Source organism: Ranitomeya imitator, chromosome 4 (genome assembly GCF_032444005.1).
Source record: "Ranitomeya imitator isolate aRanImi1 chromosome 4, aRanImi1.pri, whole genome shotgun sequence".
Classification (NCBI taxonomy): Eukaryota; Metazoa; Chordata; class Amphibia; order Anura; family Dendrobatidae; genus Ranitomeya; species Ranitomeya imitator.
Genome location: NC_091285.1, coordinates 92,624,108 through 92,645,734, shown reverse-complemented (window position 1 = coordinate 92,645,734; position 21,627 = coordinate 92,624,108). Strand labels below are relative to the sequence as shown.

The 21,627-nt window shown below is 40.7% G+C and overlaps 1 protein-coding gene across 2 annotated transcripts in view; it reads left to right on the top strand.

The window, feature by feature from the left end:
* Positions 1–21,627, top strand: part of SLIT3 (slit guidance ligand 3) — a 1,020,157-nt gene that overhangs the window by 921,280 nt on the left and 77,250 nt on the right. For both annotated transcript variants that reach the window (XM_069763866.1, XM_069763867.1), the window contains 2 exons: positions 11,778–11,917; positions 19,207–19,300. In XM_069763866.1, the coding sequence (XP_069619967.1) occupies positions 11,778–11,917; positions 19,207–19,300 (234 nt within the window). The remainder of the gene's footprint in view (positions 1–11,777; positions 11,918–19,206; positions 19,301–21,627) is intronic.

The following is a 21,627-nucleotide window of genomic DNA, read 5'->3' as shown; positions in this document are numbered from 1 at the left end:
GAACTGGCATGCAGCAGTGAGTTGACCGAGGTGGACTTCCTGTATACATCCGTCTGCAAATAACGGTATTGATCCACCTTAATGTCCAGGAAGTCCACCTCAGCCTTACTCATACGGTATGTTAATTTTATATTGAACCTGTTGTCATTCAACTGCTGTATAAATTCTTGTAAATCTTTTTTGGACCCCAGCCAAATTATAAACAAATCATCAATGTAGCGCAACCAGCACTGCACATGGTCCGCAGCCCGGAGCCCCCCTCCAAACACCTCCCTCTCCCAAAAACCCAGGAAGAGGTTAGCGAAGGAGGGCGCACAGGCCGCACCCATGGCAGTGCCATGCTGCTGCAAATAAAAAACATCTTTGAACACACATTTTTTTTTGTGTGGATGAATGTCAACAGTTCCATAATCAAATTGCACATAGGGCCATCCAGGCTGCCAGACCCCAAGAAAAAGCGGACCGCCTCCAATCCATCTTCATGTTGAATACAGGTGTACAATGACTCTATGTCAGCAGTGACCAAAATCATATCCTCATCTGACTGCATCCCATTGATCCTACTCAGAACGTCTGATGTGTCACGAGCATTGGAGGGAAGCAACTCAACCAAAGGTTTGAGATAGAAGTCCACAAATTTACAGATGGGGTCACTTAACCCCCCCATACCAGACACAATCGGACATCTGGGGGGTCAATGGGATTCTTATGAACCTTAGGAATGAAATACAACGTTGGTACTTTGGGTAATTTGGTTAATAACCCATCGAATATTTTCCTAGGGATGATGCCCTGTTCCAAGGCATCCTCCAGAATGGTTTCTAATTCAAGAGTGAACTCATTCAAAGGATTATAATCCAACTTCTGATGTTTCCCTATCTCTCAGATGTCTCATTGCCTCTTTTTCATAGAGGGATTTAGGCCACAAATCATTTTTTCCCCCCTTGTCTGCTGGTTTAATCACCGTATCATCATAGTTTTTTAATTCCTGTAGCGCCTGTCTCTGTTTAGATGTCAAGTTGTCACTTTGGCGTCTGGTAGATATTTTTTTGAAATCTTGTACCACTAACCTGGTGAAAATCTCCACCGCTGGACATAAAGACATGGGGGGAAACCTTGTAGACCTAGGATAACAAACACTTGGGAACATACCTGTGTGACTAGATGTTTGTTCATTAAGAAGGTCCTCCAATGCCTGTTGCGCCTCCCTTTCTACTTTATCACTAGTGGACTCTTGTCCATCTTTTGCAAACAACTTTTTTAATACTAATTTTCTTGCGAAGAGGTAGAGGTGTTTGGTAGCTGTGAAAAAATCGAAATTGTTAGTTGAAGAAAAATTGAGTCCCTTTTGAAGGACTTCCAATTGATCTTTGGTGGAATATGATTAGTTAAATTGATTACCTCTAGACCTCTTTTATCCTTTTTAGTCTGTTGATGATTCAAAGGATTCTTTGGTCTCACATTTTTTCTCTCCCGATTAAGGCCTGAGTTACGCAAATCATAATATTTGGGTCTTATTTTCATTGATTATTCACTGGAGGCCAGTGAAACAGTAGAGGCAGACCTGGCACGGGAGGATGCCCGAGAGCGATAGGTTCTCCCATTCCAATTATAAATTGTATTGGAATTCAAATCCCCAATATCTCGCTGAAATTTCTTTGCCTTATTTTCACATATGCTCTTTTCCCATTTGGCAAAATCCTGCTCTAGTTGTATATTAAATGCAGTCAACATCTCACTCGATATATCTTGTTTCAATTTAATCTGGATTTCATCAATTTCTTTGTCCATCCCATCAATGGCTGTTTGATTCAATTGTACCAACAACTCCATAAATCCCCTTGAACATCCATTTTCCAACTCCTCCCATCTCCGTCGAAAGATATCATCATCTATTTCGAAGGAAGGGAATACCTGGACCCTAAAGGTACCGTCACATTAAGCGATGCTGCAGCGATATAGACAATGAGCCAATCGCTGCAGCGTCGCTGTTTAGGTCAGTAGGAGACGTCAAACACCGGCAACAGCTGAACGATGCAGGAGCGATCCAGTGACGTACTTATCTTTCTCGCTGGTTGTTAGCTCCATGAAAAACCATTGCAGGCATCATTGCTTTTGCTGTCAAACATGACGAATCACGCCGACCTGACGACCAAATAAAGTTCCGGACTTCTAGCTACGACCAGCGATGTCACAGCGGGATCCTGATCGCTGCTGCATGTCAAACACAGCGAGATCGCTATCCAGGACGCTGCAACGTCACGGATCGCTGTTGTTCTCGTTGGAAAGTTGCTCAGTGTGAAGGTACCTTTAGTCCTCGAGGTATTAATCCTCTTTCCAAATATTTATTTAAGAAGATCCGGTTCCACCAGGTCCTCATCCTTTTATTAAGAATCTCCTTTAATTTTTTTAAAAGTTCCTGTTTGTCTCTGCTACTTCCTACCAGAGACACTTTAGGATCATCACAAAAAACATCCTTCAATTGTGTCAGCCACGTCTGCTCACTGGCTCTAAAGTCCATGTTAATACTGGTTTTGGTTGCTGTAAAAAAAAACAGAATGTACAGATTATTATATATGACAATATAATGCTCCATGTAAATTGGTGACACATCAACAAATCAGTTTTATAGGCAGCCATACGGTCATCTGACAGGATTGGCTTACAGTTTATACCGGACTGAAATATCACTTAAACCACGCCCCCTGAGGAAGCGATACTACAAGTAAGCGAAACGCGTGTCGGGGTCCCTGACCATGGTTGGAACGTGATTTGGACATTATTATGGGTAACTATTGCCTTGATTGAATTGCATATATAAGGGAACTATGAGCACGTGATTTAACACTCAGGATGATGTGGTTATGCAGGTATGAGGAATTGCAGTTGCAGTCCATAACATAGTATCTGAATTGGCATACCATCACCTGTTGTGAGCTGTTATGTGGATTATAGACGCTCATTTTTTCCATCCTACACGTTCGCTCCGTGGTCATTTATCACACTTTTGGGAGTTAATCACAATATATTGGATGAGACCCATGTAATTAAGTATGACTATGTAATTTTTGAGTATTTAATAAAAATAAAACTCTTTTGTATAATTTTTGGCATTTGCTGATAACATGCTGCATTCTTCTTTCCTTCAACTTTGACCAAGTTTTCTTTGCCTTTGTAGCTCACACACCCCAAAAACATCAGCGATCCACCTCCGTGCTTTACATTAGGAATGGTGTTCCTTTCATCATAGATCTTGCTGACCTCTGTCCAAATGTAACGTTTATGGTTGAGGCCAAAAAAATGTCCATTCAAAAATTGGGGGCCAATTCACAAGGAGTGGACTGCTGCTGCAGTCATTGCTTCAAGGACCACCACACACAATCGTATCCAAGACATGGCCTACATGTCGCATTCCTTCTGTCAAGCCACTCATGAGGAATAGACAACGCCAGAAGCGTTTTCCCTGGGCCAAGGAGAAAAAGAACTGGACTGTTGCTCAAAGAACTGGACTGTTGCTCAGTGGTCCAAGACGTTGTTTTCAAATGAAAGTAAACTTTGCATTTCATTTGGAAATCAAGGACCCAAGTCTGGAGGAACAGTGGAGAGACACACAATCCAAGCTGCTTGATGTCTAATGTGAAGGTTCCACAATCAGTGATGATTTGGTGAACCATGTCATCTGCTGGTGTAGGTTCATTGTGTTTTATCAAGACCAAAGTTAGTGCAGCTGTCTACCGGTAAATTTTAGAGCACTTCATGCTTCCTTCTGCAGACAAGTTTTTTGGAGATGGAAATTTAATTCTTCAGCAGGACTTGGTACCTGTCCACACTGACAAAAGTACCAATACCTGGTTTTAAAAACAACAGTATCACTGTGCTTGATTGACCAGCAAACTCACCTGACCGTAACCCCATAGAGAATGTATGGGGTGTTGTCAAGAGGAAGATGAGAGACACTAGACCCAACAGTGCAGATGAGTTGAAGGCTGCTATCAAAGCAACTTGGGCTTTCATAACACCTCAGCAGTGCCACAGGCTGATCACCTCCATGCCACACAACATTGATGCAGTAATTTATGCAAAAGGAGCCCCGACCAAGTATTGAGTGCATTTACTGAACATACATTTCAGTAGACCAACATTTGGGATTTTAATATCATTTTTCAAGCTGGTGTTATAAAGTATTCTAATTTACTGAGATAATGACTTTTGGGTTTTCACTGACTGTAAGCCATAATAATCAACATTAACAGAAATAAACACTTGAAATAGATCACTCTGCTTGTAATGACTATAAATGAGTTTCATTTTTTTATGGAAGAACTGAAATAAATTAACTTTTTGATGATATTCTAATTTTGTGAGAAGCACCTGTAGATGTCAGTGACGCACACACGCGCACACACGCACACACACACACACACACACACACACACACATTTATTTCATAGATACACAGATAGAAGAAAAACCTGCAATTCATGTGCTGTGTACTGTGTGCTGTGTATAGTAAAATCACTGCAGGAGCTGACGGAATAGAACGGATTACATACATTAAATTCACATAGAATAGATAGTTATACAGATGTCAGGGGCATATACAATTAGTACAGTGTGTGCAGCCTACTGTACTTTTATTACAATTTTTTTTTATCTTTTAATTATTACACTTTTTTTTCTGAAAAAATGGCAATAATGGCATAATATTCTTAATCAGCAGAGGGAAAGCTGCAACTGGGGGCAGATGTTTATAGCTTGGGAAGGGGGTATTACCCATGGAGCTTCCCAGGCTATTAATATCAGTTCACTGCGGTATACTTAGCCTTTATTGGATATTAAAATGGGGGACCCCCAAAAAAAATTATGTAGGGTCTCCCTATCATTAACAAGCCTAGGAAAGGGGCATGGATACTGACCTCCCAGGCTAAAAACATCAGCTCACAGCTGCCCCAGAAAAAGCACATCTCTAAGATGTTGGGGGGAGGCGTTAAGATCACCTTTTTATTGTCAGGTGACATCAAGCCCCAAGGTTAGTAATGGAGAGGCGTCAACAAGACTCCCCTATTACTAACCCCATAGTCACATTGTATGAAAACAGAGACATCCACAATGCAGTCCTTTAATTGAAAGAATTACACAAATTCCTTTAATAAATGTTAATTAAACCATACTTACGACCATTCCACGGACACCATTGTTATCTGCAAATGGCTTAAAAATAAAAAACAACAATATTCCTCACCTTTCCGCAGAGATGCTGCTAATCCATTTGTCCTGCAATGGGTCTAGCCCTGCTACATCTAGATGGCAGGCTACATGGTTGCATAATGTGACCATACAGTCTGCCATCCAGCAAAGAAACTGAGCAGCGTGTGCTCAGTGTCTCCCTGTGAACTCGTATTCCCTGTCTGAAGGCACCACGAGCTTGAGAAAGTTCTCCTGCTCGTGGTGCCATCAGACAGGTCCTGGAAGTGCACAGCCAGTGAACTCACTTCACCTATCTGATGTCAGCGTGAGCGCCATGGTAAAATATCTGACCTCGGATCTCCTGACTACCTCTTCTGACAGCTTGCCCGTGAGTAGTGGTTCAGCATCACAAAGTTTTTCTCCCATTGGCAGTAAATTGGAAATATGATGACACTTCCACTGTCTGGGACAGGCTTCCAAAATGTATGTAGCAGTTTCCAAACTCTCTAAAACATTACTACTCTTCGACGACATGGAGGCATTAAAGGAACTGGTAGATAGGAAAGCAGATGGCCACCTAAAAAATACTTTTGAATTCTCAGCAGATACTTTTTTGCCAGAAATAGCAGCTACCTGTACAGCAAGGTCATTAATGGTATGGCTAGACCACTTGCATGTTCAATTAAATAATTTAAATAATAATGCCTCTAGGGAAAGCATTTCATCTTCTGTCACTATGATGCAAGAGCAGCAAGGTTTTTAGCGAATGCCTCAGCAAATAATGTCCGGTTAGCCTCTAGGTCATCAGCCCTATCAAATGCAGATAAGTGTGCTATATGGTTAAAATGTTGGTCAAGGAATATACAGTGCAAATTGAAAGTATGTTCCATATGATAACAAGGAGAATTCTTTTTCGGCCTTGTGTTAGAAGACATCCTGGAGAAGGCTGGAGACAGCAAAAATGTTTTTTTTTCTAACCTGGTCTGGTCTTATTCTCTTTTAAAAGATCCTTTCGTAAGAAGAGATACAGCCCTAAAAGACCACTAAGAACCAAGAATAGTGGGGAGACCCTACGAAGAAAAGTAGAGGTTTCATGTTACGAAGACCCTCTTCCAAAAACAAGAAACCAAATACACAGTGATTCCATACCACAGATAGGAGGAAGGTTAAAAGTATTTTGTCTTGAGTGGGCACAAATGTCCTCAAAGAAATTAATTCTCAACACTATATAGTCAGACCTAAAATTACAGTTCATTTATGTTCCTTTTCAAAATTTTGTTATCCAGGAGAATAAAGGTACCGTCACACTAAGCGACGCTGCAGCGATACCGACAACGATCCGGATCGCTGCAGTGTCGCTGTTTGGTTGCTGGAGAGCTGTCACACAGACAGCTCTCCAGCGACCAACGATCCCGAGGTCCCCGGTAACCAGGGTAAACATTGGGTTACTAAGCGCATGGCCGCGCTTAGTAACCCGATGTTTACCCTGGTTACCATCGTTAAAGTAAAAAAAACAACCACTACATACTTACCTTCCGCTGTCTGTCCCCGGCGCTCTGCTTCTCTGCCCTGTGTAAGCACAGCGGCCGGAAAGCAGAGCGGTGACGTCACCGCTCTGCTTTCCGGCTGCCCGGTGCTCACAGCCAGAGCAGAGAAGCAGAGCGCCGGGGACAGACAGCGGTAGGTAAGTATGTAGTGGTTGTTTTTTTTACTTTAACGATGGTAACCAGGGTAAACATCGGGTTACTAAGCGCAGCCCTGCGCTTAGTAACCCGATGTTTACCCTGGTTACCAGCGAAGACATCGCTGAATCGGCGTCACACACGCCGATTCAGCGATGTCAGCGGGAGATCCAGCGACGAAACAAAGTTCTGGACTTTCTTCCCCGACCAGCGATATCACAGCAGGGGCCTGATCGCTGCTGCCTGTCACACTGGACGATATCGCTAGCCAGGACGCTGCAACGTCACAGATCGCTAGCGATATTGTCTAGTGTGACGGTACCTTTAGGCTCTTTGTTAATGCAATCATTCCTGGAGAAAATGATTCTTAGTCTGATAAAAAAAAATCTGGTCTGATTGCAGTTTCAAAACAAGAAGAGCGATTGGGGTTCTATGCGTCTCTTTTCTTCATAAATTAAACAAACGCATTCTACTTCCTGTACTCTCATAAAACCAAAATAGTCTAAATATTTTTAAGTTAAAAATATTCAAAATGAAGTCTATAAGGACTACAATAAAGCTTCTCTATCCAAATTGTTAATTCCTACAAAAGACGTTTATCTGTCAAGAGGTACTTCCTGGATAAATCCAGTGTCCCAGATTATAGCAACAAATGCAAACCCTTGAGGCTGTGGAGCTCAAATGGAAGATATCTTTGTTCAGTATCTTTGGACTGACCAAGAATAGTCCACCTCTTCCAATCCAAAGGAACTTTCTGTAGTACAATGGACACTACGGGAGATGCTTTTGCTTATACGAAACTGTCATATAAGAATCTTGTCAGACAACAGAGCTACTGTAGCCTATATATATTCTGATGCCAGATTCTGGGAAAATCCTTCCGATATCAGAAATGTCTTATTTTGATAAGCTCTGCATATTATTATTATCATTATTATACATTTTTATAGTGCCATTTATTCCATGGCACTTTACATATGAAAAGGGGGAAAATATAGTCAAATACAATTAAACATGAGCAAATAACAAGGCACACTGGTACATAAGGAGGGAGGACCCTGTCCACGAGGGCTCACAGTCTGCAGGGGATGGGTGAAGATACATTAGGAGAGGGTAGAGCTGCTGGTGCGGTGGTTCAGTAGGTTGAGGATCTCTGCAGGCGGTAGGCTTGTCGGAAGAGGTGAGTCTTCAGGTTTTTTTTGAATGTTTCTATGGTAGGCGAGAGTCTGATGTGTTGTGGTAGAGAGTTCCAGAGTATGGAGAACGCACAGGAGAAGTCTTGGATGCGGTTGTTAGAATAGGTGAGAGGGGAATAGAGAAGGAGATCTTGAGAGGATCGGAGGTTGCGTGTACAGTAGGTAAGTACCGGGAGATGTCACAGATGTAGGGAGGAGACAGGTTGTGGATGGCTTTGTATGCATATAAGCGGAAGAGCAAGCTTTAGGTCCAGACCAATTAAAAATCAACTTCCTTCATGGACTTAAATTTGGTACTTACAGCCCCAACAAAAGCCACCTTTGAGTGCTTAGATTAAGCTTGCGTAAGGATTAATACACTCAAAACTATGCTTCGCATGGCCTTAACCTCAACAATGTAGGGTTAGTGACCTTCAGACCGGTCACCTGAACGCTCATGTGACCGCGACGTCACTGAAGGTCCTTCACTCACCGCATTCTAAGGAACAGAGGGAGACGCTAGCAGCGCTGTGATCCAGGGCCCGTCCGAGGGTGAGTATATCCATGTTTTTTATTTTATTCTTTATTTTTAACATTAATATGGATCCCAGGACCTGAAGGAGAGTCTCCTCTCCTCCAGACCCTGGGAACCACACGCCGTATAAGATGACTGGGCGTATAAGATGACCCCCGTCTTATACGGCGGGCATATCCCAAATTCCATATTTTATATGGAAAAGTTGGGGGTCGTCTTATACGCCCAGTCGTCTTATATGCCAGAAAATACGGTATATACTAACTGAAACAAAACAGTGTAACAATAAAGGATATTTATTACACACACAAGTCTGCAGTCTATAACATACTATAAGGCTGCAGTAGCATCGTAGGCAGTGAAAAGGCAGTAACCCACAAAGTTCAAGCACAAAAGTCTCTTTAAAGTGTTTCCTTACTGCATTAAAGTCCAATTCACATAAATGCATATAACTTCTGTGTATATTATCAGTATTCAGTTTACACCAGTTCATAGCAATACAAATCATATGGCTTTAGATTGCGGACCCTAAACAGGCCAGACTTCACTTGTCCAGTTTCCCTGGGCGACCGCACACCATTTTACAGTCTTCATACACACAGCCTCATATGTTGCAGAAAATACACACGCCAGCCCTCCTCTGACTAGTTCTCGTGGGTGTCCTGCATCGCTGTATCACGGTCTCTTTACTTACACAGTCGTACACAGTCCAAGATATCCTCCGGAGAGCAGCCGGGCACCATATCCACCTGTTTGCAAACGTTACACATGCTAGTCCCCTTTCGGGCACAGGACATCCACGTCCGGGCACAGGACTGTCCACATCGGACTCTTTCGGGCACAGGGCATCCACCTCTAGGCACAGGACTTGCCACATCCGAGACCAATACCATGGACGACTTGCATCACTGTATACACACCTATGCCCCTTACTGCAGAGCTTTTGAACACACACAAACCTGTGGCCTTCAGCCACATGAAAAATCCGGACCGGAAATCCGTGACTCTGATGCACACCTAAGGACTTCATCCGTCTGCATGCACATTCTGGGGAGCACAAATAGTGCCCCCTAGCTGTAACAGAGGCCTCAGCCTCAAAATACATATATATTTATACCCAAGCTGGCGACTATAAATATATATATATATATACAAATATATGGATACTACAACTCTAATGCAGTAATATCACTACAGTATACAGTAATATCACAACAATATCAAACAATAAAAACCCACAATTAACTGCCCAAATTACCCAAATCACACATACAATATCAGCCCTCCCATCTATAGCTTACTATCCCTAAAGCCTAGTAAGTAAAGGGGTTACAGAGTATACTCAACCACCATGTACGTCCATGATCGTCCCAGCAAGCAAGAGAGGCAAAAGAGAGAGAGCCACATGATCGTGACCAGCGGTGTGTCCAGCCCCAGGAGTGTGGGGATAATGTCACAGTATATTGTCCACTGAGATACATCCCCTCAGTCCTAAATGAAACTTTTCCAGCTCACAGCAGCTTTGTTTTACAGCAAGCTGGAGGGAGGGCTTGCTCCATGTGGTATACATGTGGGGGATATACCCAAAACATGCACTAAACACATCTCCATGTAAAGATGTACGTTTTGGGGCACTTCCCTTCTGGGGTTTCTAATGGCATGCATAATGTGAATACCACACAATACATACCTTATTGTACAAAAGTAATAGGAAGGTGTGGAAAAATTGCTACATTGTTATTTTTATAAATTAACAAAATGAGTGAAATGAAGGGAAATATAATTCAAATCAATATTTAGTGTGATCACCCTTGAATTTCAAAATAGTATTAAAACATCAATCTTTCTAGATACAGTTGGAGACTGTTTTTTGAAGGAGCTTGGCCAGAAGGTTGTTCTAAAAATCTTTAAGCGCTAACCATAGATCTTCTGTGGTTGTAGGCTTACACAAATCCATCTTTCTTTTGATGTAATCCCACCCAAACTCAATGGTGTTGAGATTAGGGATCTGTTGTTTTTACTCTGAAGATAGTTCTTGATGACATTGGCTGAACCATTGAGGAACCATTGAACCATTGAGAACACCATTAATCTTGACCAAATTCCCAACTTAATTTGTTAAAATTCATTTCCAAAGTTGCAAAGAACCTGCACTATGCTTCACTGTTGATTGCAGACACTCATTATTGTTTTATTCTCCAGTCAAACTGCCTTTTGTTATTGCCAAATATTTCACAGCATAGCACCTGCTATCATTTTTCTGCACCTCAGTTCCTTTCTTTTCACACATATTGGAATCACTTAGCCTTGAGAAATAAAGACAGATATTATTTATACCATCAGGAAGACATCTGATTGCCTCCAAATTTATTTTGAAGCAGGACAACGACCCCAAACATGCATTCAATGTAATTAAGAACTATCTTCAGCGTAAAGAAATTCTGAAGGTGTTGATATGGTCCTTAAAAAATCCTGAGCTCAATATCATCGAGGTTCTCTGGGATTACATGAAAACACAGCAGATTACTTGATTACGTAAAAAAGTATCAAATAATAAAGTCTTAAAAAACGTAACATTTTAGAAATATGCCTTGATCAATTTTTAATTAGGGCTTGTAGCAGGTAATTATTTCTGGAAACATATAATTATACTTGAACCACAAGGTAATCTATGCAGACTTTTCTGTTTACCAGAAAGTAAATTAGGCCATTTAGCAAAAACTGATAGTAACAAGAATACTAATGGAAGGCAATAAATCATACAATCCTGAGTAATGCTTCAAAAATAAAAGAAAATCTACCCTCATATTCTGAATGGAACCTAGCCTCAATATTATAAACAAATATGTTAGCATGAAAAGGTAATTTTTCTTTAGACTTTGGTCATTGATATCATTCTAAACTCTTCTTTAGGTTTCTTAAACATTATTACTTATTATTATTATTATTATTATTATTATTATTATTATTATTATTATTAAATGTTTGATAAGCTGATTTATTTATTATAAGGACATTTTGTCTGTAATCAAAAGGAGGAAAAGTATTGTTCATGCTGTTTTTTTTTTGCCAAATAATACACAAGACATTTCCCTTTTTTTTGTATTCGCATGTTTCTCATTAGCATCATTGGTTTGAAATTGATTTAAAGGTCATCAGAGCTTGTGCATCATGACATTCTTTTAATGTATTCTGTAGTTGTGCTTGTCCATTGGGATTTGAAGGTGATAAGTGTGAGACAAATCCAGATGACTGTGAAGATAATGATTGTGAGAACAATGCTACCTGCATAGACGGAATCAACAATTATGTCTGCCTTTGTCCACCTAACTACACAGGTAAAGAATGACTTAAAAAATGAGTTTGTTTAATACTCAACTTGAATGTCTTTGTGATCACTGTTTATGCATTTTGAAAATATGACTACCATTATAAGAATCCCCATAAATGGTACTTTCTTTGAGAGATTAAAAACCCTTAACCTAGTAATGTACTCATTACTCAGTCGAGGGGTTCAAGAGAGGCCTGGATGTCTTCCTGGAGCAGAACAATATTGTATCATACAATTATTAGGTTCTGTAGAAGGACGTAGATCTGGGTATTTATTATGATGGAATATAGGCTGAACTGGATGGACAAATGTCTTTTTTCGGCCTTACTAACTATGTTACTATGTTACTATGTTACATATCAGACTTAATATATTATAGACAAAATATAACTGTAATAAATAACAGGATTTCCCTTTCTGGGATCTTCTTCTATAAAGATTGAAGCGGTTCTGCAAATAAGACATATGGCAGTAATCTAAATATCTAGCATTTGAATCCATTTCTGCTCTCAGATTTTATTTTAGGTAACACAGATACCATGGGGAAAATAAGTATGTGATACACTCACAATTCTGCAAGTTTTTCCACCTACAAAGAATAGAGGTCTGTAATTTTTATCGTAGGTACACTTCAACTGTGAGAGACAGAATCTTAAAAAAAAGATCCAGAAAATCACATTGTATGATTTTTACAAAGTTGATTTTCATTTTATTGCATGAAATAAACATGTGATACAATAGAAAATCAGAACTTAATACTTGGTACAGAAACCTTTGTTTGCAACTACAGAGGTCAGACATTATCTGTAGTTCTTGACCAAGTTTGCACACACTGCAGTAGGGATTTTGGCTCATTCCTCCAAACAGATATTCTTCAGATCTTTCAGGGGCTGTTGCTGGGTAACATTGAGTTTCAGCTCCCTCCAAAAGTTTTCTATTGGGTTCAGGTCATAAGACTGGCTAGGTCACTCCAGGACTTTGTTTTTGGGGTCGTACTCATCCTTCTTCTTCCTTCAAACACAAAGAGTGGAGTTAATACCAAAAAGTTCTATTTTGGTCTAATCTGACTACATGACCTTATTCCGTGCCTCCTCAGAATCATCCAGATGGTCACTGGTGAACTTTAAATGTGCCTGAACATATGCTGGCGTGAGAAGGGGATCTTGTGTGCCCTGCAGGTTTTTAATCCATGACAGCGTAGTGTGTTGCTAAAGGTAATGTTTGAGACTGTGGTCCCAGCTCTCTTCAGGTCATTGACCAGGTCCTCCTGTGTAGTTTTGGGCTGATACCTGACCTTTCTCAGAATCATCCTTACCCCATGACGCAAGATCTTGCATGGAGTCTTAAGGTACCTTCACACATAACGATATTGTTAACGATATCGTTGCTATTTGTGACGTAGCAACGATATCGTTAATGAAATCGTTATGTGTGACAGCGACCAACGATCAGGCCCCTGCTGGGAGATCGTTGGTCGCTGAATAAAGTCCAGAACTTTATTTCGTCGCTGGACTCCCTGGAGACATCGCTGGATCGGCGTGTGTGACACCGATCCAGCGATGTCTTCACTGGTAACCAGGGTAAACATCGGGTAACTAAGCGCAGGGCCGCGCTTAGTAACCCGATGTTTACCCTGGTTACCATGCTAAAAGTAAAAAAAAACAAACAGTACATACTTACCTACAGCTGTCTGTCCTCCAGCGCTGCGCTCTGCACTCCTCCTGTACCGGCTGTGAGCCGGAAAGCAGAGCGATGACGTCACCGCTCTGCTTTCCGGCTCCCAGACAGTACAGGAGGAGAGCAGAGAAGCAGAGCGCAGCGCTGGAGGACAGACGGCTGTAGGTAAGTATGTACTGTTTGTTTTTTTTTACTTTTAGCATGGTAACCAGGGTAAACATCGGGTTACTAAGCGCGGCCCTGCGCTTAGTTACCCGATGTTTACCCTGGTTACCGGCATCGTTGGTCGCTGGAGAGCGGTCTGTGTGACAGCTCTCCAGCGACCAAACAGCGACGCTGCAGCGATCCGGATCGTTGTCGGTATCGCTGCAGCGTCGCTAAATGTGAAGGGGCCTTTAGACCAAGGAAGATATACAGTTATGTCATGTGTTTTTTCCATTTTCTAAAAATTGTGTCAACAGTTCTTGCCTTCTCATCAAGCTGCTTGCATATTGTCCTCTAGCCCATCCCAGCCTTGTGCAGGTCTACAATTTTGTCCCTGGTGTCCTTAGGCAGCTTTTTGGTCTTGGCCATGGCTCAGAGATTGGTGTTTGATTGATTGTGTGTGGACAGGTCTTTTATACAGTTAACAAGTTCAAACAGGTGCAATTTATACAGGTAATAAGTGCAGAGTCAGAGGGCTTCTTAAAGAAAATCTAACAGGTCTATGAAAGCCAGAATTCTTGCTGGTTGGTAGGTGATCAAATACTTAACATATATACTAGAGTATGAGCAGACTGGAGTATAAGCCAAGGCACCTAATTTTGCCACAAAAAACAGGGTAAGCTTATTAACTCGAGTATAAGCCAGGTATCATTGTCCCCTCATCCCTGTCCTGGTATGCATGGCTCCTTATCCCCTATCCTTGTATGCATGGCTCCCCATGCCGTCCTTGTATGCATGGCTCCCCCATTGCTGTCCTGGTATGCATGGCTCTCCCATCCCTGTTGTTTTATGCATGGCTCCCCGGTCCCTGTCGTAATGCACGGCTCCCCACTCCCTGTCCTTGTATGCATGGCTCCCCGATCCCTGTCATTGTATGCATGGCTTCCCTGTCGTATGCATGGCTCCCTGGGCCCTCTCGTTGTATACATGGCTCTCCGTTCCCTGTCCTTATATGCATGCCTCCCCTGTCCCTGTTGTTGTATACATGGCCCAACTATCCTTGTATGCATGTTTCATATTAAAAAAAACAAACATCCTACTCACCTTCCTGCGCACCCTGATGCCGAGCAGAATTGCAGAAGAAGGAAAAAGACTACACCCACTAAAATGGGAACACCCAAATATATGATATAATTGACGTACTTTATTTCAAGAAATAAAACACTAAACAGGACACAGTAACAGATAAAAACATTTAAAATCTGCAAATAATGTTTTGCCTAACCTTGCCTTAATATAAAGGCCAAGGCTACCCACACAATAATCCTCAACACAAAAAAGGATGCATATATACGTATATTTTTTCAGTACGGCTCAAAAAACCACCAAGTGGCTGCAGCAGTCACCACATAATAATTAAATTTGCACACAATAGATAGATAAATACATCCTAAACCATATTCATTCACAGTACCATGAAAATGAACCAGTTGGCCACCATAGAATCTAAAGAACCTGATACATATAAATAAATAAATAAATAAGTAAATAAATAAATAAGTAAATAGACGCACATATATGTGCATATGTTAAATTGTAAGCCTAATAACTTGGTAAGGCACAGAGTAAGGCCATAGAGATTAAGAGATTACCCAGTTTTCTCAAGGATCAGAGAAACAAAAGAAGACCTGGGCCAAAGAACTGCAAGAGTCTTCAGGACCTGAATGGAGACATGAATGTTGAAGAAGAGAATAGTGTGGGAAGAGAACCCCACATGTATCACCACACAAGTGTGGCTTCCTCAGGGAAATTGATGTTCCGAGTCCCATATGTGTTAAGTATATATACATAATACACAGAATTAGTTAAAGTAAGTAACCTAGAGAATAAGAGAAGCGGCCGGCCCAGAGATGCGGGATCGCACATGGCTGTCATCATCTTGTTATTATTCGTCCGTCCTCGCTGGTCAATAAAGTAAGTTGAAAAGCAGTCCATGCATGCGTCCGGCATACCCGATGGCGCGTGTGCAGTAGAAGGGTGATATCACTGACATCTGAAATACATGTTTCCCCGGTCCCTGTCATTGTATGCATGGCTTCCCTGTCCCTGTTGTTCTATGCATGGCTCCCCAGTCCTTGTCATTGTATGCATGGCTCCCTGGTCCCTCTCGTTGTATGCATGGCTCTCCATTCCGTGTCCTTGTATGCATGGCTCCCTGGTCCCTGTTGTTGTATACATGGCCCAGCTATCCTTGTATGCATGTTTCATATTAAAAAAACAAACATCCTACTCACCTTCCTGCGCACCCTGATGCATCTCGTTCGAGCAATCACATGGCCCCGCTCAATAAGGTAATGAATATTCACTCCATGCCTATGGGAGTGGAGAGGAAATGCTGCTGGCACTAGAACCAACGAGATGCAGGGTCTCCACGAGGGTGTGCAGGAAGGTGAGTAGGATGTGTACTGGATGCCGGCTGCTGCGGGTGTCACTGTGAGCGCTATAAGAGAAATTTATATTCATTTCTCTTTAGTAGCTGGCACAGTGACAGCCACAGCTGCCGACTCCTGCCTCCTGTGACCTGCCGCTCCCTCTCCCCCGCTGGCGCCTCTGGGACAATTGACTCATGTATAAGCCGAGGGGGCATTTTCAGAACAAAAAATATGCTGAAAAACTCAGCTTATACATGATTATATACAGTATTTCATGCAATAAAATTCAATTTAAGTATTTAAAAATCATACAATGTGGTTTTCTGTTTATTACTTTTAGATTCTGTCTCAGCTGGTGTACCTACAATACATTGTGTGCAGAATTATTAGGCAAGTTGTATTTTAGAGGATTATTATTATTATTTATCAACAACTATGTTCTCAATCAACCCAAAAGACTCATAAATATCAAAGCTTAATATTTTTGGAAGTTGGAGTGTTTTTTTTTTAGATTTGGCTATCTTGGGAGGAAATCTGTTTGTGCAGGTAACTATTACTGTGCAGAATTATTAGGCAAAGTAATAAAATCCAAATATATTCCCATGTCACTTGTTTATTTTCACCAGGTAAACCAATATCACTGCACAAAATTTAGAAATAAACATTTCTGACATGCAAAAACAAAACTCCCAAAATTGGTGACCAATATAGCCAGCTTTCTTTATGATGACACTCAACAGCCTTCCATCCATAGATTCTGTCAGTTGCTTGATCTGTTTACGATCACGAGGTGTACTGTTTTCACTCCCTGTAGATCTCACATTTTATGAGGGACCACAGGTTCTCTATGGGGTTCAGCTCAGGTGAACAAGGGGGCCATGTCATTATTTTTTTTTCTTTGAGACTTTTACTGACCTGCCATGCTGTGAAGTAGTTGGGAGCATGTGATGGAGCATTGTCCTGCATGAAAATAATGTTTTTCTTGAACGATACCGACTTCTTCCTGTACCACTACTTGAAGAAGTTGTCTTCCAGAAGGTGTCAGTAGGTCTGGGAATTAAGCCTCACTCCATCCTCAACCCGAAAAGGTCCCACAAGTTCATCTTTGATTATACCAGTCTATACCAGTACCCCACCTCTACCTTGCTGGCGTCTGAGTCGGAGTGGAGCTCTCTGCCCTTTACTGATCCAGCCTCTGGCCCATCCGACTCTGGCCCATCAAGAGTCACTCTCATTTCATCAGTCCATTAAACATTTGAAAAGTCATTCTTAAGATTTTTCTTGGCCCAGTCTTGACGTTTAATCTTATGTTTCTTGTTCAAGGGTGGTCGTTTTTCAGCCTTCCTTACCTTGGCCATGTCCCTGAGTATCGCACACCTTGTGCTTTTTGTTACTCCAGTAATGTTGCAGCTCTGAAATATGGCAAAACTGGTGGCAAATGGCATCTTGGCAGCTTCACGCTTGATTTTCCTCAATTCATGGACAGTTATTTTGTGCCTTTTTTGCCCAACACGCTTCTTGCGACCCTTGATTGTTCGGTGATCACGCTTCAAAAGTTTGGCAATTTCAAGACTGCTGCATCCCTCTGCAAGACATCTCACAATTTTGTACTTTTCAGAGCCCGTCAAATCTCTCTTCTGATCCATTTTGCCAAAGGAAAGGAAGTTGCCTAATAATGAAGCACACCTTATATAGGGTTTTGATGTCATTAGACAACACCCCTCCTCATTAAAGAGATACACATCACCTGATTTACTTAATTGGTAGTTGGATCTCAAGCATGAACAGCTTGGAGTAGGACAACATGTATAAAAAGTATCATGTGATCAAAATACAACTTGCTTAATAATTCTGCACACAGTGTAAAAATTACAGACCTCCATTTTTTGTAGGTGGGAAAACTTGCAAAATCATCAGTGAATCAAATACTTATTTTCCCCACTGTACACAGATAAAAAAGACTTCTGTTTACCAAGTCCAATAGCTCAAGAAATTGGAAATCAAAACAAATCAACCTAAAAAGATCAGTCATCTCTATATCTAAGGTCTGTATGTAAAATGGGAAGCATACAGACAGTGCAAGAACCAATGCAAGTGAATATAATAGTTCACTTAAACTTTTTTACACTTAACGGATGGTCTACGTGTAATAAATTGCAGTATGTAATATTTTGATCTGTATTCTAGATGAGTCTTATCCATTATATGTCAAAATATGGAAAACACAAATCACGTATGTGTTTCATCCGTATGTCATGTGATTTTAACAGATCCGTTACAATTATGAGGATAGAAAACTGAATTTGACCTTTATAATTTATTAAATTGTCAATGTAAAAACTGGATGTCATGTGCATTGACAAAACAGACATATGGACATAAAAAGACAAACATATTGATACAATATGCATATAAAAAACGGACATAAAGGAAACATAACAGATGTAAAAATGTTGGTATTTTCAAGACAAAAAACAGACAATTTTCCATGCACTCGTCTGAACCCGGCCTAAGTCTATAAGGTTTCTACATTTTCAGAGGGAATGAAAGCAGAGGACTAATCGTTTCTATCTATTACAATACATAAAGTAAACTGTTTTTTTGAGAATATATTTAGTTGCTTAGGTATGTTATTATTGAACTACCAACCATCAGGCCCAATCATGGATGTAACCAAATACTGTAAAATCCTTTTTTTCAGTGCGTGTGTTTTTGTGATAGGCTAACAAACTAGCATAAGGCATATCCATTTTTAATTTTATAGTTTTATAGTGTTTTTAATTGAGCCAAAATAATGTTGTCCGGGAGGCAGCAAATGTCAATTCAGAAATATGTTCCCTTTGTTCAGTGTGAGGGGAAAATATTGGCCAAATAACTATAGGCTCAGTCAACTTTTCACATCTTTGAGCTTTACAATTAATGGAAAAATCTAAAAAAGTTTATACTAGTGCTCTGGATGTTGCAAACAAACTTAAGCACTGTGTTAAACTTCAGTCAGATATCTACAAAACTGAATTTGAAACTGTCTGTATCCTGTTTGAAGGTGAACTGTGTGATGAAGGTATCGACCACTGTATTTCCGAGTTGAACCCATGTCTGCATGACTCTAAATGTATTTCCACTGAAAAGGGATACAGGTAAGCAAAGTCCAGTTTAAGCTCAATAGCAATAAGATTTTTCTGGACCTTATTTTAAAATGTACTTCATGCAATTGTTTTTACCCATCGTAATATAAGTATAAGGGAGGAATCCTTGTAGAATTCATGTGATTCTATTGACTTGCTAGATGACAACAGGATCTGATAAGATAGGTTTTGATAAGATACATGTGACATATGTAGAACAGAGTCTTAGGCTATGTTGAAGTATTGTTTTACTGAAAATATTACTCAAAAATCTACGCAAAAGAGATTCTCGATTGCTTATAGTGTTGTATTATATTTTTAGTATCAGAAACCTCTTAATGGATAACCTTCAATCCACCAATGTAACACTATGTAATTATCAGATACTTTACAATATACTTATAATTAGAGGTAGGCTGGATGTTCGCGTCCAGCCGAACACTTAAAAAAAAAGTTCAGGTTCGGGTACCAGAACAGTACCTGAACCCGAACCATGATCCCATCCACTTGAATGGGGCACCTGAACATTCAGTGCTTGCCACGCTGCCATGTGCATCACAGCATGGCAAACACTAATTCTGATTGGCAGTAAAATCAATCAAATGACCGCAACTGTGATTGGAAGCAAAAGGTTTACCTCCGGTCATTGGCTAGTGGGACTACTGCTACCATCAGTCTACACCTGCTGCCACTAATAACAGTGAAAGCAGGTGGCAGCTGATGCAAGCATTCACCTGAGCTGTAAGTAAATAATAAAAAAAAAACAAAAAACGTTGTGGGTTCCCCTGTACTTTTGATAACCAGCCAGGCAAAAGTCACAGCTGGGGGCTGCAACCCTCAGCTGTCAGCATTAGCATGGCTGGTTATCAAGAATAGAGGGGTCCCCACGCAATTTTTTTAGATTAGTGAAATATATAAATTAAAATAACAGCATGTGGTCCACCCTGTTTTTGACAACCAACCAAGTAAAAGCAGACAGCTGGGGGCTGGTATTCTCAGGCTGGTAAGGGGCCATGAACATTGCCCCCCAAGACTAAAAATACCCTCAAACTTCCAGGAATGGTACATCGATTAGATGCGCCAATTCTGGCACTTTTCTCGGCTTTTCCCCCTTGCCCAGTAGCTGTGGCAAGTGGGGTTCATATTTGTGAGGTTGTTGTCACCTTTGTATTGTTCAATGACATCAAGCCCACAGCTTAGTAATGGAGAGGCATCCATTAGACTCCTATCGATTACTAATCATACAGTTATATTGCAAATAAACACACAGCCAGAATAGTCTTTTATTTGAAATAAAAAACATGCTTTTATTTTATTTATTTTTTTATATATGGTTGTGGTGCTTCCCTTCTGTGTGGACTTGATCTTTCTCTGTGGGTTAAATTCAATAACGGGCCATCAAAAGATCGTATCTAAACCAAAATGGTATCAATAGAAAATGACAGATTGTCGCACAAAAAATAAGCCCTTCCCAGCAAAAAATCACAAAAACTGGAGGTGCTACATGTCTCAGAAAATGGTATATTTTTTTTTTTTTTTTACCAAAGTTTGGATTATTTTTCACCACTTAAATAAAAAATAACCTAGACGTGTTTGATGTCCATGAACTCATAATGACCTGGAGAATCATAATGGCAGGTGAATTTTACCATTTAGTGAACATGGTAAAAAAAAAAGAAAAATCACAACTGTGGAATTGCACTTTTTTTGCAATTTCACCGCACTTGGAATTTTTTTCCCTTTTTCCAGTACACAATATGTTAAAACCAATGATGTGGTTCAAAAGTACAACTTGTCCCTCAAAATACAAGCTCTCACATTTTGACTGAAAAATAAAAAAGTTCTGGCTCTGGGAAGAAGGGGGGCAAAAAACGAAAGCGCAAAAACGAAAATACCTCCGGTCATGAAGGGGTTATCAAAAAGATCTACAAATACAAAGCAGATCAAACATTCAAAATATATAAATATGTCATTTATTTAATTGTCTGTAAAGCAAAATAAGAACACAAACTTATAAAGCAATTATCTCCTTCACAACCTTAGACGTATCCATTGCTACACTTTTGGGATGGCTTCCCGAAGTTTGAGGCATGGATTTGTCCCGGCAATTTTGTGCTCACAAGAGCTGTGCAAGCCTGATCGCTGCCCGGTGTTCAGTGAATCTGACAGTTGAAACCCGGCTCTCACTGACAGGAGTGGTGCCCGTACCACTCTAAGCAGTTAAACCCCCTAAATACTGTGATTGATATCGATCTCAGTATTTATAAGGCAGGGAGATGGAGGGGGCTCCACTCCAATCAGCGTCTCTGTAACATTATCACAAGGGGCACATTAATGCC